This window comes from Anabrus simplex, chromosome 1 (genome assembly GCF_040414725.1).
Source record: "Anabrus simplex isolate iqAnaSimp1 chromosome 1, ASM4041472v1, whole genome shotgun sequence".
In the NCBI taxonomy this organism is placed as follows: domain Eukaryota; kingdom Metazoa; phylum Arthropoda; class Insecta; order Orthoptera; family Tettigoniidae; genus Anabrus; species Anabrus simplex.
The window spans coordinates 889,296,160-889,322,021 of record NC_090265.1 but is presented as its reverse complement, the minus strand read 5'-3'; the positions used below and the strand labels follow the sequence as shown (position 1 = coordinate 889,322,021).

The window sequence follows — 25,862 nt, the reverse complement described above, 5'->3', positions numbered from 1 at the left end:
CGTATCCTACATTCCTTATTTCATGGTGTTTGGATATTTTTTCTGCCAGTTTAGATATGAATGCAAAATAATTATCTTACTTCTTCTGCCACATTTCCCACACTCTGGTGGCTTTGCACATGTGGACTGATGCTCTGCCTGATGCCAACCTCTGTGAAAGGATGTGTTCTCCATTGTGTGTTTCTGTGATGGTTGGTATTGTGGTATGTTGTGTGTATATGAAGAGGTTATGTTGGATGAAACACAAACACCCAGTCTCCAGTCAGAGCAATTAACCAGGCACAACAAAAATCCACAATCCGGCTGGGAAGTAAAATCTGAGACCCTGTGAACTGAAGGGCTTTACTCTGAACATTCAGCCACCCAGCCAGACTCTTGAATGTCTAATTACCCTACATAAGTTAAAACCATCCCAAGTTCAGTTTTAGTACCTGACTCTACATTTCATCATAGAGGATCAAATTAAGAAGGGAGAGCCTATGCACATGATATTTTTAGGTCTTGAAAAGGAATATGACAATGTTCATTGGACAAGCTATAGCGATTCTGAAGGTGATAGGGATCAAGCTCTGAGACAGAAGTATCTAAAATATATATAAAAAACTAACTACAGCAATAAGAATCAAGGGCTATGAAAAGTAGTAACTATCCAGAAGAGAGTAAGGCAGGGCTACAGTCTGCCTCCTCCTTCTCAATGTTTATAACAGGCAGTAAAGAAAATAAACACTGAAATTTTCTGTAGATATTGTTATTTTACCCGAGTGTGTATAAGATCTGGAGAAACTACTGAATGAAAATAACAGTCCTTGAGGAGTAGTACAAAATGAAAATAACTAAATACAAAGCAAAGGTAATGAAAGGCACATATGTCAGGTAACACAGGAAATATCAGATCAGGAAAGGAGGTCTTAGAAGTAGATGAACATTATTAATTGGGCAGCAGAACAGTTAAAGATACCAGAAGAGATGATGATTGTTGTTTAAAGGGGCCTAACATCTAAGGTTATTAGCCCCAAAGATAGCAGAAGAAACAGACTAGCATAAACAAGGAAGGTTCCTTTCAAGAAAACTGCTTTTGTTTCAAACAGAGTAATGCTTATTAGAAATATTTTTGTTGACTTCTGTGTGGAACACTGCACTGAATGAAGTGCAACATGTACAATAATTATTACAGAAAAAGATTAGAAACTTCTGAAATGTGGTGGTACAGAAAAATAGGACACACCTTGAAATTCCTAGGATCTGTTCAGTTATTTTTTTTAACTAAGTGCATGGAATAAGAATGGTATTGGTATATCTAAACATAAATAAAACGGACTAGAGTAGATGTGGTGGTAGTGATTTTAGTTTTCAGAGGAAGTACAACTAGGTACATCATCATCATCATCATCATCTCTGAACAAATATTACAATAAATCTCTTTATTCAAGGAGGAATTTGAAAATACTGTACATAAGATGAAGAAGCAACCCTCTTCAACTTCCCCCTCAAATGAACAGAGTTAATGCCCACAAGCCCCACCCTCCACTTTCCCTCACCTAAGCATGGAAAAAGTTATTGCGTACAGAACATTATTTTACACTTTTTGCATTAGCGCTTAAAAATCACACAGCAGGCTACTCTGACTTAAATATCTGGAATGTGGGTTAAGATATTCTTATCTATAGTAAATTCACTGAATTTCCACCGAGTTTTCACCAATCAAGACATTTTATCAATAAAAATAACGTCTCTTTAATACAATTCCTCACTTTTATTTCATTAAAATCATGAATGTACATTTACTCTCGTACACACAAAAATACATTATAAGATGAAGCAGCACACCCCTCCCCTCTCCACTGTACAGAATCAATGTATACACATTCCCATCACCCCACCTACTTCCCCTCCCCTCTCCTCAAAACAGACTTATGGCCTACAAAATTTCTCCTCACACCCTCTACTTAGCTACAAGACCAAAGATACCTGGCGTCAGTACAAACACGGTCGCTGAAGGTAACGGATGACAGCAGCTAAGTATAGGAAAGTTTCCATAATTTACTAAAGTGACAGTAAATTGTGACATTCATTATTTGTTCATAACATCACCAATTCGTAACTAGTTTACACAACGTAACCAATATTGTACATTTATGTGCACGTTTAAAGTGAATTGATAGAATCTGAGGATGTTCTTGTAGAATACAACATGTCATTCTTTAATAGTGTGTATTACCGTATTTACGCGAATAATCCCGCATATTTTTAAAAAAATTCGAGGCACAAAATTGGGGTGCGGGTTTTACTTGTGTCAACGTTGCCAACACGCTCCTGGCTCACCTAGTTTTCGATGCCGAGCGTACAGTTATGCTTTGTGCAACCATAGATGGATGAAAACTGTCCCCATATGTCATATTTAAACAGAAAACTTTTAATTCTAAAATGACTTTAAATTTTTTAAAATAGTACCGTATTTTATGAGTAATTTAAATTAAAAATATCTCCACGTCACGATAGAACGCGTCTTCCGGAACGTGCAGGAGTAGCTTTCAGCACTTTCACTCACTTCGGTGTGTCTATAGTGTGTTTCACATTTGAAAATAGAGTGAAATCGTAATTCTTTTGTATTCAGCGTTTTAAGGAAAGCCACAATATCACGTAGCAGGCAGTACGCAGAAAAGCAGAATCCACAAAAAATGGTGAGGGTTGGCATTTCTGAATTACAAGATGGCTGTTAATTTGAAATCACATAATTGGAAGTCCGATTTCTGTATTACAAAGACTTCAAAATAACGAGGTTTTACTGCATCACAAAACTAACATCAGATTTTGCTGGTGTGTCTATTTTGAGTGTTTACATTGCACGAAAAGAATTATCCACCATTGGTCGGGTTACTGTCCAGTAAAAAGAAACCACGTGTGAGAAGTGTTTTAGGCCCGTGTTCACAAACGTCGGTAACTTTTGCTGTTATCTTAGATTTTCAAAACTCGGATATGTCATTATTTCGGATAACGCTCACTTCCGTATTCACCACAGAATTTATTATCTCGGTTTACCAAAACTAAGTTTTCGTTTCAATCTCAGTTTGAACCGCATTTTTCCATACTGATGTACAGAAAACAAATGACTATGTGCAGCCGCCACTATCGAATTGTAAACAAGTTTTTTTATTCCATCCAGGGTTTGCAAATAATTTGCATAATTTATGTCCGCTATTGATCAGAAACGGAGAAAGAAGCCTAATATAACTTTCCAAAAGAGTGAATTGTTACTGAACTTGGTGGCAGAAAGCATTAACAAAGGGAATAAGAAAAACCAATTATAGCCTACACATTGTACGTCACCAAAAACATAAGTCAGTATTCCTTCATTCTTCGTTAAAAGTCACCCAGTGTTGTACCGTACAAGATATTAGCTATAATCGAGAATTCATTTTAGGCCTACCTATGTGTTGGGAATTCCAGGTTATGTTCGTAAGCTTTAGATAACCTAAAATGTGTCAGACGTTTATTAATTGCACAATCTTGATCATATTACTCGTCGCTGTGATTTTATTTTTCAATTAGATATTCCAGCCGCCCACAGGCGTTAGACGTGGAGTGTGACGAACTTGTAAGTAATTTAGGAGAGGATTCTTGTGATGCAAGAGACAATGAATCTTCCCATCTACAAGGAATCGAGCCTATTGCCAGTTCAGATTAATGAAATACCTGTCAGGTAAGTAGATCTACTTGCTCATTTTCATGGAAAATATATTTCCTAGCAGTGATATTTGCGTAAAAACCACGAGAACCTCGCGGAGTGATACGAAATATTTGTTTATGCCTAAGTTACTCTTCCGATGAAAGGAATTTTAGTTCATTTCATTTTTTCAAAAGGAGCCTTTCTAAAATGAGGGTGTGGGCATTATTCGACAGCAGGGATTATTCGGGTAAACACGGTATTTTAGAGGTAAGCCTATGACAGTGTTATACATTATGTTTTGAATTAGTGTGTTCCTCAGACTGGAAAGTTTTTAATTTACATTGAAGTCAACACTGGAAAGTATGGCTTCCTTCTTAACAAAATACAGTTGGAACTGGTTAAGACATCCCTCATTAGCGAGCTTCCCTGGTTATTATGCCATTATTCCCAAGTCCCAGTTCATGTCCTATTAAATACATGGATAGCACATTTATGTCACTCTTTCGTATGGTCGTAACTCCCACCATAAGGAATTTATATTAGTGTTCCTGGCCACGTTGTGTGCATGACGAGCCAGCGACAGCTGGCCTGGGTAAGGATTTGGTAGAGAACTTAATTTCATGGCCCCCGACTACCCGGACTACATAGCGCGCTAGTGTGTCAGCCTACAGCTACAAAGAATAGTATTCTAGTTACCTTGGCTATAGGGAGCGTCAGTCTCAAGCCAGTCATAGCTGTGGTTGTATGGATAGAATAATAGTACCTCGTCTGACATGTTGGTGCTTAATTTTATGTTCATAAGTGGATCGTGTAAGAACATGTAAATTAGGCCTACTGTACTTATGCATAGGACAAGTGGTTTGCAGGATATTCAGTTATGGAGAAGAATAAAGCTAGACAGTTTACAAATGATGACAAATTAAAGTTTATTGAGAAAGTGGATGCTAATCCATACATGGAACGTGTGCAATTTCCCCGAATGTAGGATATTCCTACGACGACTTTAAACACAACTGTAAGCAACCGAAAGAAGACTGAGGATGCTTGTCTGGCAGGAGGAAGCAGCCAAATGAAACGTGTTCATAAAAGCCAGTTTACAGCCTCAGATGATGTTCTGGTGAAATGGTTTAAACAAGCTTGGGCTTCGAATATTCCTATTGATGGAACATTTATTCAGGCCAAGGAGTCACATTTAGCTGCTGAATTGGGAATGTAACCTCAAGGCATATAATGGATGGCTTGAAGGTTAAAAAAAAGGAAACTTTCATACAAATCCTTACATGAGGAGGCTGGCAGTGTCAGTTCAGACTTGGAGAGATACGACACTGCCAGAAATCTTAAAGGACTATAGCCCTGATGATGTTTTTACTGCAGATGAAACTGAGCTATTTTTCCAGTTTCTTCCTGATAAAATGTATGCGTTCAAGGGTGAGAAATGCCATGGAGGTAAACTCAGTAAACTCAGACTGACAGTGCTATTTTGCTGGAATAAGAGTGGTACAGAGAAATTGACGCTGCTCATAATGGGGAAGTGGAAGAACCGCACAGTTTTAAGAATGTACTTACATTTTCCATGCCAGTACACATACCAATGCTTGGATGACGTAATCAATTTTTGTGAACTTCTTGCAATCACTTGATGCCAGAATGGGAATGCAGCAGAGGAAAATCTAATTGTTCACCGACCTCTGTGTTGCGCACCCAACCAATACATCTTTTTTGAGAAATGTACGTGTCGCGTTTCTTCCCGCGAAATGTACAAGCCATCTCCAACTGCCGGACCCAGGCATCATTCGGTGTGTGAAGCAGAAATATAGAAAGACGTTCTTGCGGAACAGGTTGGCATTCCTGGAAACGGCTTCAGATACAATCACAATTTTGAATGCCATGCATTTCTTGAAATCTGCTTGGGTATCTAAATGAGACCACAATTCAAAACTGTTTCTGCAAAGCAGGCTTCGTTCGTTCAGCAACTGATGACGTTTCAACGGAAATAATGGAAAGCACCGATCATATGGATGAAGAATGTAACCAACTTGGAAAAGATGAAGAAGACTTGAATTTTACCCCGTATGTTGAATGTGATGATAATGTTGTCACCTGTGAAGTGCAGATGGTAGAAGAAATTCATGAACCGCTGATGATCGAGGACGAAAATGAAAACGGCGAGATCTGCGCAGCAGTACCAATGCATTCGGCAGCGGTAACAGTTATGGACATAGTGAGGCTTTCTTTTTTTTAACGCTATTTGTTTGTTCGGGGCGTCGACCTATAGAGATCTCTTGCCCCTACTTGCACCATGTGATATGAACCTGCGAGTAATTGGAACGGAGGAAGTGTAGAGTGTTGAATGTGAGAAAAGGAACGTTAAGGATGACACAAACACCCAGTCCCCAGGTCAGGGATATTAATCATTTACAATTAAAAACCCCTGACCCAGCTGGGAATCAAATCCAGGGCTGCCAGGTGACAGGCGGACGCGTTACCCCCTACATCGTGAGGCCGGACTAGTGCGGCGTTGTGTATCAAGTTTTGCAGTGGATGACAGTGTAATGGATTGCGTTACCAAACTCTATACTCTTGTACATAATTAGAAACGAAAGAAGAAGCAGTCTACATTGACTATGTTTCTTCCATGCATGTGATGATGTGCAAGTTACCCTGTGTATTTCTGAACATGTGTTGCTTTATACTGAATCAAATTCTTGACAAATTGTGTATATTTTAAATTTTGTATGCAAATACAGACATATAGCTCGCATTTCTAAGAACGATTTTCCTTGATTTTTAAATTTCTTTATTCATTCAATTAATTATAATTGTATACATGTGTTTCTTTGCCTTTATCATCGTTATTTTTAAGTTCAAACCTAACTTTAAATTTAGTAATGTAACTTTTTTTTCATTTCTTAGCAAGTTTCTCCTTTACGACTTTCTTTTAGACCCCACAAAAAGGTCCCTTTTGGCTGTACTTGGAACATAACATTATCCCACAAAAGATTGAATACTTGATCAATATAAAAATTGTTTACAGGGTTTTACTAATTATGTCACCCTTCATATTCCTGCTAGCTGCTGACTTCGTTATGAGGAAGGCAATGAACGGGTCAAATGCCTGATTTGCCTGGAAAGGCCAAATACAGCTAACCAATCTTGAGTTTGCCAATGATGTGTTGGTGTTAGAATCCAGCAGCTCTCTGCAGATCATGATGCGCAATCTGGACACCGAAGCAAAGAAAGTTGTCCAGCACATTAGTGTGAATAAGACAAGAACAATTGTGATTCGTAATCATCTTAACACAAGCCCACCTTCGTAGCGTAATGGTTAGCGCTATTAGCTGCCGTCCTCAGGGGTCCGGGTTTGATTCCCGGTACTGCCAGAAATTTAAGAATGACAGGAGGGCTGGTATGTGGTTAAAATGGTACATGCAGCCCACCTCCAATGGGAGTGTTCCTGAAAATAGCTGCACCACCTCGGGACGGGGACATGAGTTTACTTTTACAATCTTAACACAAAGCATATTACAGTTGGACAGCAACAAAATGACCAAGTGTAAGAGTTTACATACCCTAGTAGCATTCTCTGTCTTTGTGTGGAAGCAGATGTCACCTACAGAATTGGCAAACCCTCAGCGGAATTTCAACAGTTAAAACCTATTTAGAAAACAGTGACAACCAGACCAAACTGCAGTTTTATAAGGCAACTGTTATTCCAACTGCAATTTAAGCCAGTGTAATGTAGCCAGTTTCACCACAGATAGCTCCACCACCTTTGCCTATGTAAAATTTTGAATATTGCTTGGAACGATCATTTCTCAAATGAAGAAATTTTCTAGCAGAGAGAATTTATGAAGATGGAGCATGTTGTGAGAGACTGACACATGGTATAAATGGGAAACCTTTGTACGACTGCTAGAAAATAGATATTCAAACAATGAAGTCCAACGAGTACCCTTGGTAGACGAGAGGAAACAAGCGAGACAATGAAAAACATGGCGTCAAACATTCCTATAAGACCTCTGAACAGTTGACATCAGATGGGAGGACATAGAAATTGCTGATTCAGACTGGACTTGTTGGGGAAGCTTGCTGCCCTACGTGCCCATGGGTGTGAAAGAATTGATGATGATGATGATCAATTATGAATAATCAAATAGCAGTATTTTATGAAATTTTAACACAATGTTTCATGGAAAACACCCATACCATTTTTCAAGTGATATGGCAGAACAAATAAACTTTGATATGGTTAAAATACAATGTACAATCTCAGTGCAAAAAATGAAGAAAAGAAAAATAGTAACTATCCATGTAATTATGGATCTAGCTGAAGGAATAGGTTGAATGGAGAGGGATAAACATCAATGTAACACAGGAGAATGGAGGGCACAAAAGAGGTAAATACTGATGAGACAAGAGGATGGAGGGGTGAGAGATAAGAGATTATTATAATGACAAAAGTCATTAGACACAGTTTTATAGGCCAAGGTATGAAATGAGTTAGAAGTTTGGAATTAGGAGATTTGCCAATATTACTATGATCACAAGACTGCCTGGCTAGAGAAGTATAAAGTAAGGAACATTTGTACTGTAACTGTTGAATTTATGGTGGCTCTGTATATGAGCTTAAGGCTGGGACATGCAGACAACAGATCTAGTTTCAGTTGTTAACAAGAGAAAGAACATATTAAAATGAAAGAGGAACTTATAGAAATATCCTTGCCCAACAGAGCACAGATGAGAGAATATTTTCCAATCGATACAGTACTTTAGAACTAGTATATATCCTTGAATATTATAAAAACACCAGCCATCTATATGAAAAGATAAACTTTTTTACAGATAATTGATGCAATGGATACTCACCAATGACTTGCCAGCATTGTAAGAACATTTCGCGAAGGCCATCCAGGGCCATCATCACTGACAGAGGGGTCAGCAATAACTAGATAGCAACCATCAACAGTGCCTGTACACACAGGTAATGTGTTAACAATGGACGTCAGAGGCAGAAACGAAACTAAATTTCCAGCAACAGTTATAAGGAAAGCACTACGTTGTGTCCAATCGGAGATTTTGAGAAATACTTGACCCAGACTCAGCCTCTGAAAAATATCAAAGAGATATATGAATTGTTAGCACGGAGCTTTCAACACATACATAGGTTAAATAAACACCTCAATAATTATATATTATATATATTAATTATATTATTGCTAGTTAACAACGGATCAACATTAAAAAATTTGCCGAGAATGAAAAAAAAGTTACTTGGAAACAACCATCCTCTCCCTCGTTCTCTCCAAAAGTCACATATTTATTCATGTTTTTACATGAAAAGTCTAATAAAGTTGCCAAGATCTCAGCTGAGATCTCCATCTACAGATCGATATTTTATATACTTCTCTAATTAACTAACAGCCTCAGAAAAACTAACATTTTAGAAGCCACATGGAATATGAGTAGGAAATTTAAAAAAATCTTGTGTTGTTAGTACGATGTAACCCTTTGCAAGGTTATAATTAGTTATAAACAGTAAAAGCTCTGTTTTCATGAAGTATTGGTACACAATGAAGATTTTTTAAAATTATTTTTACTTTTTCCTCTATAAAGGGCAAAAATTCTGCAAGATATGCAAAAACACTTCTTAAGACTGTGGAGAAAGTGATGGTGAATCAATGATTTTGAGGAAACTTATAAAATTCAGTATTAGTTATGATAAGTCACGAACCTACTATGCTGTCAGTAGCAGGGGGAGAGGTGGGTGACTACCATGCAGCACATCCCAGGTGGTGTATAGGAAGGTCCTCGCAAGTGATAAATATCATTATGGATCCTCATTGAAGGTACTATACAGTAGGATGCTAATTATTTGGTTAATAATATCACCTATTCAATACATTAAATTTTAAACAATTAGGATTTTATCATTATTACCATATGAGTGTGAGACATTTTTGCCTTTCATAGAAGGCATCATCAGTCACTGTACCTCCTGAAGGTTAAATCAGGTCCTGATTTATAATTAAATTATAATTACTAAGAATTAATATTAACATATTTACAGTAGGAGCAGTTTAACAAGAAAAACACTGTTTGGTATTAATATGAAGAACAACATAGCAGCCGCTGGCTGTTGATTACTAGTTGTGTAAGCTTGGCAGTTTCAATCCTGGCTCAGCCCAGTAGTATTTGAAAATGCTCAAATATGTCAGCCTCGTGCCTGCAGATTGACTGGCACGTTAACAGAACTCCTGCGGGACAAAATTATGGCCCTCGGCGTCTCCGAAAACCATAAAAGCAGTTAGTGGGACATCAAGCAAATATAAATAACATTATTATTTTGGAAAAAAAAAAAAAAAAAAGCAAGATTTGTTTACAAAACCTCCAAAACTAAGTTGACCAAGTATCAACTGTCAGTTTTAAGTTTGAAAAAAAGAAAATTAATGTTATTAATAATAATAATAAAGAAAACTGAACTATTAACAGAGTACTTCATGAAGCTCCTCAATTGTGAAAAGCTATTGATAAGTTTGACAAAACAGAACCTGAATAGATTTTCCCAAATTCAAACCACCAGATAAAACTGAAATCAAGAAGACAATAAAATAAATTTTAAAAAACTTCCAGAGATGATCCAATTATCATGAAAATTAAGAAAAATGCTAGTGATGATAAGATTGATAAACTTCATAAAATTATAGAAGAAATGAGGGAACTGAGAAAATTCCAGAAGAATGAAACTGTGCTCTCATATGCCCACTGCACAAGAAAGGGTATCAGGCAGGTGCTGAAAAATATAGGGGAATCTCTTTAGTGTCTGTTACGTACAAAATCCTATCCAAAGCTCTTCAAAATTATTTGGAAGAGCAAGTGGACCATCAGCTCGGAGAATATCAAAGAGGATTTAGGAAGAGCAGGTCCTGCGGAGAACAAATTTTGAATCTAAAATTAATCACTGAAAACTGAAAAGCAGCTAGGTTTGATAAGATTTCTGGGGATATACAGAAGGCTTTGTATTGGGATATGGTGCTCTATCTGAAATATTTGATTACCGTTTGTGTGAAGGAGCTTATACCAGATAAATAGAGAGTTGCTATAGCAGACCGCCTCGAACGGCTAATACCTCCAGTCAATCCAACATAAGAGGTAAGCGATCTTAGACTCTTATTTTGAACACCCTATTTTCAAGGCCCGAGTACATTTTTTCTCTTTTTCCATTTTTCAGACTTCAGTTCACGCAATCTGCATCTTATTCCGATTTAGTCTTGAACTCCCAGCAAAAATGAAGACACCTGTTATTCGGCTTTAACCATTGTTTCAGATGAAGTGGATATTGGCCTCTACCTTATAAGCGGCTTCAGGCGTGATCAATCCTGTTTGAAGTGTTACTACTCCATGTCTGCTACAACATGTGATTTCTCTTGCCTGACTCACGTATCCATTCAAGATGGGGATTTAATTATTTCTTCATTCAAAAGAATATAATCATCACTTTTTGTCATGTATGAACATTCTTATTAACTGACTGGTAACAATGAGTTCGATTATTACACTGCCAGCTCTATGTCGTACCTTATGTTTTAACCTCTGGCAACACGATTACGTGTTTTCTTTTCACTTAGCCATGATGAACACTCATATATTTTTCACTCTTTTATGTTTGAACATTCTGATTGACTGAATGGTAACGATGATATCGTAATGATTTTAATTATTTCACTACCAGCTCTGTATTGTACTTTCTGTTTTTAACCTCTGTTTCTACATGATTGTGTTGTTTTATCTCTTAGCCATGTTGTAACATTCTATGTTTTTTTTTTCACACTAGTTTTAAGCCTATTTGATTTTGTAAAAGTTGATTCTTAGGGTGTCATATATTTTAAGGACACTAGGTTCGGGGCCTTGACCTAACTTTAGGCTGAGATTTATTTCGGCTGACGATGCTTACGACAGTTAAGCGAAACATGTCCCGTCTTACAACGCCTGTTGTAATGTTTATATTCTAAATATACGGAAAGATAAGTATTGGAAAGGTGGTGTTAACTATTATTCTTATTTTAATGTTCATAATCTGATGTCCAATACGGTCTACAATGAGTTTTATTACTTGTAACATACCACTTAGTCGAGCAGCTCGTCTCCTTTCTCCCAAGTCTTCCCAGTGCAAACTTTGCAACATTTTTGTAACACTACTCTTTTGTCGGAAATCACCCAGAACAAATCGAGCTGCTTTTCTTTGGATTTTTCCAAGTTCTTAAATCAAGTAATCATGGTGAGGATCCCATATGCTGGAACCATAATCTAGTTGGGGTCTTACCAGAGACTTACATGCCCTCTCCTTTACATCCTTACTATAACCCCTAAATACTCTTATAACCATGTGCAGAGAACTGTACCCTTTATTTACAATCCTATTTATGTGATTACTCCAATGAAGATCTTTCCTTATATTAATACCTACGTACTTACAATGATCCCCAAAAGGAACTTTCACCCCATCAATGCAGTAATTAAAATTGAGAGGACTTCTCCAATTTGTGAAACTCACAACCTGATTTTTAACCCCATTTATCATCATACCATTGCCGACTGTCCATCTCAAGCATTATCGAGGTAAGGTAGAGATCCAGGATGGCACGGTTCAGACAAAGTCACAAGGCACCGATCAGGCTTGGTACTATAGCAACAAAGCAACAGCAGCACAATCTATGTCGAGATTGGACAAAACTTGAATTAATTTGGTTAGGTTCCCGACGAACGACAAGCAAAGGGAATCTCGGAGTATAAGACCCCCAGGGTGGGTCGCGAGCAGCATTATAACAAGATCCCTGGTCTGCTTTGGTTAGATCTGGCGAGTGACAAAACCAATAGTCTGGGAAATTTTAGACCATTGGTCTATTTACAGAATATATGCTGAGCGAATCATGTCAATGATAGAATATTTTACGATATCTGAAGCCATTTTTTTCTTCAGTTTTGACTGAATGAATTCGTAACTGTTAGGTTCTTCAGCCTGTCAAAACTGATTTATGAATAAACAAATTTAGGAAGGCTTTGGCTATGTTTGGGTTATGACGTCACAGAGAGACAAGCCTCACCGAGGGATCCCATCCACCACCAGTCTCGCTAAGAGTCTGCAGTAACGTGCAATTATTTAATATGTGCAGGTGAGCTGTATTTTTTTTTTTTTTTTTTTTTTTTTTTTAATAGTTTCATGGGGATTTCTGAGTTACAAGTAATAAACCTCATTGTAGACCATATTGGACGTCAGATTATGAACTTTAAAATAAGAATAATAGTTTCTGAGTTAGCGACTAGTACTGTGGTGAATAGCTGCTTTCTTATTCCGAATTATTCAGAGATTGACTTTGATTTAAGTCTCAGGTTGCATATACCTGGTATATGGTGTATGCAGTTGCTGCGTGCAATAACAGCACGGCAAAAACCAGGAAAGCTTGCTACAAAAATCACATAAAATATGTCAGTTTTCCAAAACAAATGAAATTCAAATGGATAACAATTTATTTGCATCTAACAAATTGTTTTGCATCTATGTATTTACCACCTAGGTTTCTACCAACGTGTGCTGCTTCAGATGTAGAACACACTTCTTGGAAAATTCTACCTTCACAAAGTAAGGAACATTAAGCGTAGCTCCATGTAGATAATGTAATCTTCACTACAATTGCAGTATACAAAATTCTGAAGGACCGAATCCAATGATAAACTGTAAACAGTATAAGAATGAATTTAGTGATGTATTTTAAAGTTATGTAAAAAAGTGTTAATAAACAGATAAGCAAAACCTACATTGTTTCATTTCTTTTTTACAATAAGACCATAATTGTTTTATGTTTTTTTTTACAATAAGACTATACCTTTTCATATTTTTAACTTCTACACCTAATACTTCAATCAGTTCCACGTACTTTCATCAACGATAATATGCACAGCTATCATCATAACCAATGCATAATATTTTCCTTTTTGGCTTTCTACTACAGGCAAGTATTAATTTATGAATACATCTTGAAGATTATGTTCCTGCTACATGTCTCAAGAATGTGCTAAGTAATCTTAAGCTCTTTCAGAAAACAAGGAGCACAGACAGACCTAATCTATGGACGAGTCCACATATATAGATCGACCAACCAATCCACTTATGTGACCAGTCGATGAGTCTACATCTAGATGGACTGGACTGTCCTTGTCTATGGGCCTATGGACGAGTTCACTTATGTGGATGGGTCTGGTAGCACAGACAGTCCTCGTCTGTGGACCTCGAGATGAGTTCACATATGTGAATGGACCTAATAGCGCGGACAGTCCTCATCCGTAGACCTAGAGATGAGTCCACTCTGTCTGCCATCTTGTCTCACAGACGTCTCAGTCCATGAAAAAAAAAAACAAGCAACTCTGCTTACTCCAACAAGACTCTGCTTCTCTCTCTCTCTCTCTCTCTCTGTTTTGTTCGTCTCTTCCTCTAAATCTCCAAGGGGCATGAAAAGTACGACAGATGACATTTTCCAGCCAGAACTTGCTGTCACATACCTTCGAGGTCTTTCAGGGGCACGCCAATCTTGAATGCTCGACTAGAAGGTCTGGAGCTCACTAGTTGACAGTCAATGTCGCTTATTCCGCTTTCTTTTAGGTATTCCTCGAGGTCCTCATTCGTAGTGTCAGCATTGAACCTTCCAATGTATAACCAGCCCTTGCCCTCAGCTGCTTTGATCTTGCTCTCTCCCTGCTTACTGCCACGCAATAGCTCCCTCTTCTCATGAGGCCCAGGTCTCTGAAGTTGGCTTACCTGTCTTGTGCGTCCTTCTTCCGTGGCGCCTGTTAATTGTGTGTTCCTTCCACGACTACGCTGCATTTTCTAAGGGCCATCATGCCCTACTTCTACCAGTTTCTCTTCCATTCTCGCTCCCCTGCTGCTGGTTTGTTGAGTTTCAATTTGTATATATTGTGCTGGACAATCTCCCTCGCTGGAGCTTCTTGGTCTTTGGATGATGCTGCCAGGTTCTGTTTCTTTTCTTTCCTTCGTCGACAGGTCTGAGTGTCGTTCTGTTACATTATTTATTACAGTCTCCCTCTTGAGTGTCCTATTTTCATCTTCCATTGCTCTTTTAATTTCATCTTTGATTTTTTCCTGTAGATTCGATTCCAGAAACTTGAGAAATGCATCTACTTTCAAGTATCTTGACCATAGTGGCCGGCATTGGATCCGTATTGACTTAACAGCAAATATGTTGGTAGATGGTCCGCCTAGTATACAGTATACAGGTATTATTCTACTTTCAAGGTTAGGTTGGCTATGGTGTTGTCTCGTTCGGATGTCGTTTGAGTTTTCAAAACAGTCGATTTACATGCAACACATAGCCATGTCAACTTGCAGGTTCGTCTTTTAATAATATCGTATTCACCTTTATTTAACTTTATACAGTCAGCGTGTTGTCAAATTTTACAACGTTTGCATTCAACTGCTTTTTTCGTTCTCTCTCACACACTCCATACAGATATTACAAACATCACCCATTTCAATCCCTCTGATTTCGGTATCCGTTAGCATTACTGATCTTTACTCTTACAACAATTGGAACAAAGAAGGCGCACTTACTCGCTTGACTATGTACTTATTTCTTGAACTGTTTATTCTGTGATTAGTAGAGCTATAGTGTCCTAGATCCTCACTCCTAATGCACACCCTTTGGTATCTTTGATCCGATTTCACAGTTGGCTACAGTGAACAATGTTTGTAATTCTTGGTTACGATAGACGTACACACTATTATCGCTTAGTATTTAACTCAGAGGTACAAGATCACACAAATAATTATCTTAGACGGATTAGCATAGATTTCACTTTGAAACTATGCCAGTCTCACTTTTGGGTTGACGATAAAACTATCACTTTTCCATCATAATACGGAGCTTACACATAACACAACTTAAAATGCCGCCATTTGCTATATCAAGCATAAAGTTACCCTATTATAACACTTCTAAATTCCGCTCATAGCGCTTCTTCCATGTCGAAAAAGAGGGAAAATTATATATATGTAAAAAAGCACACTACTGTATTTGAGATGTTTTAAATGGTGTGGTGAAAAACATTATGATCTCCTGGTACTGGAGGTCATTAAGTTAAAGTAGCTGAAAGGAATTCCACACCCTAAGTGGAGAAACCCTCCAGCCAACAGTGTACTTGTCTTTCCTGGCAAGTCAAAGTCCTGGAACACTCAAGTCTACTTGTCAATACAGCTCATTTCTGTCTTGTCTTATTATTAGTTTTTTAAATTCTTGTCAGTGCAGTTTGACAAAAAGTAAATCTTTTTATAACTGAAAAACTACAAATTCTGTGTATGATAAACATTCTACACTAAATCAAAAGGATTTTTCTGAATCTGTGGGTAATCCTTAATCCAGGTTAAGAACATTTATTTTTAGTCTATTTTACATGTTATAGCCTACATTGGACCACTCTAGTCAATTATACAAACGATTTCTTGACTTCCTACCAGCCCAATATTTTTTTCATTCTGAGAGTTGCCACCTTCCTTTGTTCTGTTGAAAATACCCTCCCATTAGAACTTTTATTGATCTTGGTCTGTAGCTTGATGTGTGTGTCTTGAAGTATCTTAATTTTTTCTGTTTTGTTTCTGAGATCGTCTCGTTATTTTGTAGTTCTTTAATATCCTCAATTTCCGTGATCCATTTAATCTTAGTCTTACTATTCCATAATTTTTCAATTATTCTTCTGCTAATTCTGGTGTTAGGAGTTCTGATAAGATGTCCAAAGAATGATATACGGTTTTTTTTCCTAATCGTGCTCAATATTGGTTCAATTTCCTTAAACTGTTTTATTTGATGCTATTCTCCATTGTCAATTAACTTGATACTGTTTATTTATGCATGTTCTAATTATTCTCCTTTCTGTCTTAAGTATTTTGTCTGCTTCAGCTGTATTAGTAGTTTTAAAAATGGTTTTACTAGCATATGTCTCATTAAATGAGACTATGGAGTGGGTATGTGGGAAACTGGGAGTGAAATTTCTAGATCCTAATGGGTGGGTAGGAGATAGGGATCTGCGCTCGGATGGCCTTCATTTAAACCGCAGTGATACGTATAAGTTAGGAAATTTGTTTGGAAGGGTAATAGGGAGGTACATTCAGGGAAACGGGATGGCCTAGGGAGCGGTGATCAGGGAACAGGGAACTGGAAATCAAGTAGGGATGACATAAAATTGTTAGTGCTGAACTGTAGAAGTATTGTAAAGAAAGGAATAGAATTAAGTAATTTAATAGATATATATTTACCAGATATTGTAATAGGAGTTGAATCATGGCTGAGAAATGATATAATGGATGCAGAAATTTTCTCACGGCACTGGAGTGTGTATCGTAGAGATAGGATAGGAAAGGTGGGAGGGGGAGTTTTCATTCTGGTGAAAGAAGAATTTGTAAGCTACGAAAAAGTTAAAGATGAGACACATGAAATTCTAGGTGTAAGGCTCATTTCTAAAGATAATAGGCAACTTGATATATTTGGAGTGTACAGATCGGGAAAGGTTAGCACTGATGCGGATTCGGTATTATTTGATAGGATAGTCAGCTATGTGGGAAACGACATGGAAAGAAATGTCATTGTAGCGGGAGATCTGAATTTGCCAGATGTCAATTGGGAAGGAAATGCGAACGACAGGAAGCATGACCAACAAATGGCAAATAAGTTAATATGGGAAGGACAGCTGATTCAGAAAGTGATGGAACCAACCAGAGGGAAAAATATCCTGGATGTGGTGCTGATAAAACCAGATGAGCTCTATAGGGAAACTGAAGTAAAAGATGGTATTAGTGATCATGAAGCTGTTTTTGTGGTAGTTAAAAATAAATGCGATAGAAAGGAAGGTCTTAAAAGTAGGACTGTTAGGCAGTACCATATGGCTGATAAAGCAGGTATGAGGCAGTTTCTAAAAAGTAACTATGATCGGTGGAAAACGGTAAATAAAAATGTAAACAGACTCTGGGATGGGTTTAAAGAAATTGTTGAGGAATGCGAAAACAGGTTTGTACCTTTAAGGGTGGTAAGGAATGGTAAAGACCCACCTTATTATAATAGAGAAATAAAGAGACTAAGAAGGAGGTGCAGACTGGAAAGACAGAGTTAGAAATGGCTGTGGAAGTAAGGAGAAATTGAAGGAACTTACCAGAAAATTGAATCTAGCAAAGAAGACAGCTAAGGATAACATGATGGCAAGCATAATTGGCAGTCATACAAATTTTAGTGAAAAATGGAAGGGTATGTATAGGTATTTTAAGGCAGAAACAGGTTCCAAGAAGGACATTCCAGGAATAATTAATGAACAAGGGGAGTGTATATGTGAGGATCTTCAAAAGGCAGAAGTATTCAGTCAGCAGTATGTAAAATTGTTGGTTACAAGGATAATGTTGAGATAGAGGAAGAGACTAAGGCCAAAGAAGTAATAAAATTTACATATGATAATGACATTTACAATAAGATACAAAAGTTGAAAACTAGAAAAGCAGCTGGAATTGATCAGATTTCTGGGGATATACTAAAGACAATGGGTTGGAATGTAGTACCATATCTGAAGTACTTATTTGATTATTGTTTGGTCAAAGGAGCTATACCAGATGAATGGAGAGTTGCTATAGTAGCCCCTGTGTATAAAGGAAAGGGTGATAGACATAAAGCTGAAAATTACAGGCCAGTAAGTTTGACATGCATTGTATGTAAGCTTTGGGAAGGCATTCTTTCTGATTATATTAGACATGTTTGTGAAATTAATAACTGGTTCGATAGAAGGCAATTCGGTTTTAGGAAAGGTTATTCCACTGAAGCTCAACTTGTAGGATTCCAGCAAGATATAGCAGATATCTTGGATTCTGGAGGTCAAATGGACTGTATCGCGATTGACATGTCTAAAGCATTTGATAGGGTGGATCATGGGAGACTACTGGCAAAAATGAGTGCAATTGGACTAGACAAAAGAGTGACTGAATGGGTTGCTATATTTCTAGAAAATAGATCTCAGAGAGTTAGAGTAGGTGAAGCTTTGTCTGACCCTGTAATAGTTGAGAGGGGAGTTCCTCAGGACAGTGTTATCGGACCTTTATGTTTTCTTATATATATAAATGATATGAGTAAAGGAGTGGAATCGGAGGTAAGGCTTTTTGCGGATGATGTTATTCTCTATAGAGTGATAAATAAGTTACAAGATTGTGAGCAACTGCAACGTGACCTCGAAAATGTTGTGAGATGGACAGCAGGCAATGGTATGTTGATAAACGGGGCTAAAAGTCAGGTTGTGAGTTTCACAAACAGGAGAAGTCCTCTCAGTTTTAATTACTGCGTTGATGCTGTGAAAGTTCCTTTTGGGGATCATTGTAAGTATCTAGGTGTTAATATAAGGAAAGATCTTCACTGGGGTAATCACATAAATGGGATTGTAAATAAAGGGTACCGATCTCTACACATGGTTATGAGGGTGTTTAGGGGTTGTAGTAAGGATGTAAAGGAGAGTGCATATAAGTCTCTGGTAAGACCCCAACTAGAGTATGGTTCCAGTGTATGGGACCCTCACCAGGATTACCTGATTCAAGAACTGGAAAAAATCCAAAGAAAAGCAGCTCGATTTGTTCTGGGTGATTTCCGACAAAAGAGTAGCATTACAAAAATGTTGCAATGTTTGGGTTGGGAAGAATTGAGAGAAAGAAGAAGAGCTGCTCGACTAAGTGGTATGTTCAGAGCTGTCAGCGGAGAGATGGCGTGGAATGACATTAGTAGACGAATAGGTTTGAATGGCGTTTATAAAAGTAGGAAAGATCACGATATGAGGATAAAGTTGGAATTCAAGAGGACAAACTGGGGCAAATATTCATTTATAGGAAGGGGAGTAAGGGATTGGAATAACTTACCAAGGGAGATGTTCAATAAATTTCCAATTTCTTTGAAATCATTTCGGAAAAGGCTAGGAAAGCAACAGATAGGGAGTCTGCCACCTGGGCGACTGCCCTAAATGCAGATCAGTATTGATTGATTGATATGTTATTTCTGGTTGTGTGACTGTTTTATAATGCCTTAATTTTGCTGCTATCAATAAGCTTTTTTTATTGTATGTAGTCTTGGTAATATAATTTGCTTTGTTTAATTTATTTATTCTTACGCCAAGCTGGTTTCTCCCTAAGATGATTTCTTTATGATTTCTCCTAAATACTTAAATTTATCAACAACTTTGATTTCTTGCCCAGCAATTTTTATTTTAATTACCAGTTGGGGATGTGTAAACATCCGATACTGTAAGACCTATTTATCGTGCTATTTCCTGTAGAGATTTAATTTGGTGTCAAGTTTCCTGAATATTGTTGGACAATAAAAGAAGGTCATCAACAAATCCTAAACAGTATCAACTTAAATTTTGTTTGAACTACTAACTTTTATGTTCTTTGGGTTGACCTTGTACCATTCCCTTATGATAAATTTTAATGCACAATTAAATAGTAATGGTGATAAACAGTCTCCTTGTCTTAAACCTGTTTTAATAAAAAATGGTTCAGAAACCTCTCCTCTAAACTTTACTTTTGATATGGTATCATTTACAGTAAGTTCTATCAGTTTAATTAATTTATGATGGAGTCCAAAATTCCATAAAATATTTTAACATTGAAGGTCTATGTATACAATCATATGCCTTCTTAAAGTCAACAAAAGTTATTACTATAGGCTTGTTTTGTTTTCTGTGGTACCAGTACGCCATTATTAATTTTGGAGTATTGATCTGTTCAGCACAACATTTCCAGGGTCTAAAGCCTCCTTGGTATTAATTCTCCTAACTCTTTTTCTAGTTGATTATTAATCCTTCCATATAAGATCCTGGAAAAATCTTATATGTGTAGTCCAAAGTAGACAGTCCTCTGTAATTATCCAGATAACTCTTCCTTTTTTTATGAAGAGGGTATATTAAGGTCGTTGTCCAATGTTCTGGAAACTGTTCAATGGTCCAAATTTTTGTTAAAGCCGTGTGTAAGGAAATCCGAACCGTATTACACAAGAACCTCATTTATCCGGCCCCCATTAATCCGGATCTCTGGTTTATCTGCATCGAAAATAATATACATTTAATTTTACTTGAACAGTATTTCTTTTACAGGGTCGACTCTTCTCGAATGTCTTTTCCACCAAGGATAGTTAAGCACAGGAACTGGAAGTAATTCGGCCACGGTCTATAAAAGGTACAATACCAGCATTCGCCTGGAATTGAGAATGGGAAACTGTGGAAAACCATTCCCAGGACAGCCGAGGTGGAATTCAAACCCACGCTCTTCTGAATGCAACGCACTACTAACATCCCCCAGCATGCAGAGCTTCGCTGCTCGGTAAACATTGTTTAGTCACTTCATCAATCACCTTTTTAATGATGGTTCTGCTGACATGTAGTCTATGACACTCATCAGCTACTGCAGATGTTTTCTCGGGTTTACATCGTCGCTCAATAATGACACGCTGTGTGATTGCTTAAGACTATGAAAGAGGAAGGGAATGAGTCATCAAATCCAGTAGTCTATGAGAGACCACATCAGTAGCTGAAGGTTAACACCATGTTTTACAGTTACAGTATTTTCCTGTGCAATATTGTATTGGTTGAGTACACGTGAAATGGCATCAAAACGGAAGAAAGTGATTGTTTCCATGGATAAAAAGAAGCATTAAACAGGCTGGACAAAGGAGAACTTTTAAAAAATATTGCTGTAGACTATGGCCAAGGAACTTCAACTGTGACTGGTTGGAAGAAAAACCGAAAAGAAACTGAAGACTTCTGTTTTAAAATGATGACAAAATATAGTGTAAAGAATAGTGCCACAGTAAAGAAAGCTAGAAATGAATCTCTAGATTCTAGATTCTAGGATATTATATTCATGTGGTTTAGTGAAAAAAAAAGGGAGCATGGTGTTCTGATTTCAGGGCCAATTTTACAAGAAAAGGCGCTTAGTTTAAACAGCAAGCTAGCAAATGGAGATCCTAACTTCACAGCTAGTCAGGGTTGGTTGGAAAGGTGGAAAGCTCGTCATGGCATACGCCAGCTTTCAGTGACTGGTGAAAGTTTTTCAGGGGATAAAGTTGCTGCTGACAGTTTCAGAAAGGAATTTCAGGATATTATTTGCTCCGATAACTTAACGCCAGATCAGATATATAACGCCGATGAATCTGGGCTGTTTTATTGCATGCTACCAAATAAGACACTAGCGTCTAAATTAGATGAATTGGCAAGGGGTTATAAAAGAAGTAAAGATCACATTACAATTATGGCATGCGCCAATGCATCTGGAGGACATAAATTTCCTCTCATGTTATTAGGGAAATCAATAAAATCTCTGTGCTCTTAAAAATGCGAATCGATCTGAATTGCCGGTTTCTTACACATCCCAAAAGAATGCATGAATGGACAGTTGGAACTTTCAAAAACTGATTCTACAAAAGGTTTGTGCCAAACGTAAAAAGGTTCTTAACAAAACAAGGTTTGCCACTGGAGGCCATTTTTTTCATTGACAATGCACCGTCACATCTGGGAGTAGAAGAGTTTGTCAGTGGTGACATCTGAGTGAATATGTACAGGCTTTTTTTTTCCCTACCGAGAAAATATAGCCTACAAAATCTAATAATGAAGATTTTCTAGTAACCCAGTCTCGAGAATACCAGATTTCTGAGATTGTACTGCATTTCGTATCATATCTTTGGCTTCTTAAACAAAAACCATAGATGATTTATAATGAACAAAATGTAGGTAGAATATAATGTAATAAAATAATGTACCAAGCACTACAAAACAAGTGAAAATATTACACAAAATAGGCAACAAACCTGTTCAGAAGAGAAAACAGATTTCAACTTCTTTACGGGTCCAACAACTCTCACAGCAGAGGCAGCAGGCAGCGATATAGCTGGGAATGCAAACCAGTAATAGAAGTTGTATTTTTTCAAATCCTGCAAGTTCAGAAAATATGTCAAGTATTTGTTTTAAAATAAGTTATCTGTATAAAACCAAATGAATCCAACATTTTAAAAATAAGAACTTACTGCAAACATAAGTAGAATAAACCTGGTTAACAGGGCAGGATTACCAAGGGCTTTTCCACTAATTATGTCATTCACCATATCCTCACCCTGATCAGAGAGAAGTTTCATCTTATCAGCATTCTTGAAGCTCTCAATTGTATTTTTATTCAATAAACATCCATAAGCACCTACTGATGTTTTTGGACCTTCAAATTCACTACAACAAAACAGGATTCCTATCACACAATAAACTCCAATTACAAACATTAAGCAATAAGCAAATATGAAAATAACACCAAAACCAACAAACCCATGGCACTACCATAGATGCAAATCTGCAGGGGTGGGGGTGGGGGGGAATTTACCCATTCCCCCACCCCCAAATGATCAGGTAAAAAATCAGAACATTTTAAACTGACAGAAATTTTAAACAGTAAAAGAGAGCATCAGTGTCTAATATACGTAGGCAAATCAATAAGTATCTGCAATTTTGCTCCGATTGTCTTTAGGTTTGCTCTATGGCGCTGTGCACTCACCAGCCGCTAGATGACACCATTGAGTCTGCGGTAGGTTTCAGCATTATTAGATCAGTACAGCTTGCGCTGATGCGACAAAGATGACCACGCCACATACTGTTTGCACAAAGGAAGAACAGAGTTCCATAATCTGTTTTTTGTGGTCTGAGGGTGTACCAGAAGTAGAAATTCATAGAAGACTTTCAGCACAATACAGGGACAATGTTTTGCCACAGCGAAGTGTTTACCAGCGGATTGAACAGTTCAAAAAGAGTCGTACGAGCGTGAAGGATGAGGAAAGATCCAAGCGTCCATTTGCAGCCGTAACTGATGCCAATAGAACAAGTGCATGATATGATCCTAAATAACAGATGAGTGACTGTTCTATGAATTTCTGCTCCTGGTACATCCTCAGACCACAAAAGACAGATTATGGAATGCTGTTCTTCCATGGTGCAAACAGAGAGTGGCACGGCTATATTTACGTTGCAAAGTGCAAGCTGAACCGATCCGATAACACTGAAACCTACTACAATGGTGCCATCTAGTGTCTGGTGAGCACACAATGCCATAGAGCCAACCTAAAGACAATTAGAGCAAAATTGCAGATACTTACTGACTTTCCCTTGTACATATAACCACTGTGAATTGTATGACTGTACAATTAACATAGCAGCAGGGCACACATTCTGGCGTATCAAAATCAAATGGGGGGGAAGGGTGAGGGAGAGAAAGCAAATGTTCAATGCCTCACCACCTACTGAGAAAGTTGGGTGAATTTTAGGAGAAATACCACCCCAACCTAGGAGACGAAGCGAGCCAGCATCATAATTAGTTGTTGTCCATGATTCTGGTTCCGCCGTTTCGGAGAAAATACATCAACTGGAATGTACATGTCTATTTTTTTAGTTTTTGTAATACCATTAGCTGTTAACACTAGAACAGTGATTGTGATTCGGCTAATGACAATATGCACACAGTGGACTTCATATCTACAATAGACACAGTTTACTACTTGAACCAGCCGTGATCAACCTTGCAACACAGGACGATCTCTTAGCAGCGGGCAACTTGTTCGAAGAGGAAGGGGACGAGGTGGGAGAGGTCATGAACTAGTCAGGTCTCCTTCATCTGCACCAGGGGATCAGTTATGCGGTAAGGATAGAATAACTATTTAGACCGTTATCGATAGTAGTAGGAACCCTCCTGGAAGGATGGCTGCTTAGAACGTACTGAAAAGGGCAGCATGGCATAGGCCCTACTTCTCAGGCTAAGCGCAACAGAGACTAATGGCAAGGTTAATGCCTGGCGTTTATTCATTGACACATCCATGTTGATGCATATAAAGATGTGCAGAGAGAGCGAAGCTCGTAGACAGACAATTGATAATAATTGGTCTATTTCTTTGGAACAATTAGATGCTTTTATTGCTTTGTTATAATCCCATGGAGCTTATAAACTTACTAGTCTTGCCATAGATCATATGTGGTCGTCTTTATGGTGTCCTCCTGTTTTCACTAACACTATGGCAAGAAACAGGTTCGAAGAAGTACTAAGGTATTTGCACTTTGATCTCCGTAAAACTAGATCCACTCGTTTGCAGACAGATAAATTTGCTTTGGTGTCTGCTTTTAGAAAATATCTGTTGTGAGACCCTCTTAATTCCTAAACAGATTTTCAAAATGCCGCCCCTTTTATAACATAACTTAGGAGGGGCTATCCATAACGTCCCCTAGCTCATAGCAGCTTCCTGCTCGTCCTTACCTTGCAACAGCCTTATAGTATTTCTCGTTTTTAGGAAGGGACAGATTATTCCCAGCAAGCTGACTTCCTACCAAAGTGACCACAGATTGCAGTGCATGCAAGGTTATTTTTTGCTATATGTTCAATGTTACACTAACAACTGCAATTTTCATTAATGAAGGAGAGAAGTCAGTACTGGAGAGGTTGTGACTAAGGCATTAATTAAGATACAGGTTGTGGTGGTGGTGATTACTGTTTTAATAATAATGTTATTGGCTTTACGTCGCACTAACTACTTTTATGGTTTTCAGAGATGTCAAGGTGCCGGAATTTAGTCCCGCAGGAGTTCTTTTTACGTGCCAGTAAATCTACTGACATGAGGCTGATGTATTTGAGCACCTTCAAATACCACCGGACTGAGCCAGGATCGAACCTGCCAAGTTGGGTTCAGAAGGCCAGCGCCTCAACCATCTGAGCCACTCAGCCCGGCGATAACTGTTTTAAGAGGAAGTACAATGGGCAACCGTCCTCTATTAACACTAATCAGAGGGGAAAAAATGAAGGTATTGGCCCAAAAAAAGACACAAGGCCACAAAAGGCGTGAAAATGAAAGATTCCCTAAGCCTCAGAAACCTAATACCACCGGGGTCGAAAAAAGAACAAGAGTTGACCAAGAGGGGTTGGATAGCATGCCACAAATAAGTGGAAACAAACCCACGACTCAGCTAAGAGCCCTGTGGTCACCAGCCCATGCTCCCGTGTTCAGAGCTCCTGGTGCTTCATGAAGTTACAAGTGAAATTGTGAAAAACATGGAAAACCATTTTTAATTTTAAGAGTGCCACCGTGAGCCTTCTCCCAAA

At 37.9% G+C, this 25,862-nt stretch overlaps 1 protein-coding gene across 6 annotated transcripts in view; it reads right to left on the bottom strand.

Annotated features, from left to right (window-relative positions):
- The window catches only part of Atg7 (Autophagy-related 7), a 200,105-nt gene that overhangs the window by 155,894 nt on the left and 18,349 nt on the right, over positions 1-25,862 (bottom strand). For all 6 annotated transcript variants that reach the window (XR_011017572.1, XM_068225281.1, XM_068225280.1 and 3 more), the window contains 3 exons: positions 22,765-22,960; positions 22,549-22,671; positions 8,534-8,772 (listed from right to left, as the gene is read on the bottom strand). Coding sequence is in view for 5 of the 6 variants with exons in the window: in XM_068225281.1 (XP_068081382.1) it covers positions 8,534-8,772; positions 22,549-22,671; positions 22,765-22,960 (558 nt within the window). In the remaining variant the exon portion in view is untranslated. The remainder of the gene's footprint in view (positions 1-8,533; positions 8,773-22,548; positions 22,672-22,764; positions 22,961-25,862) is intronic.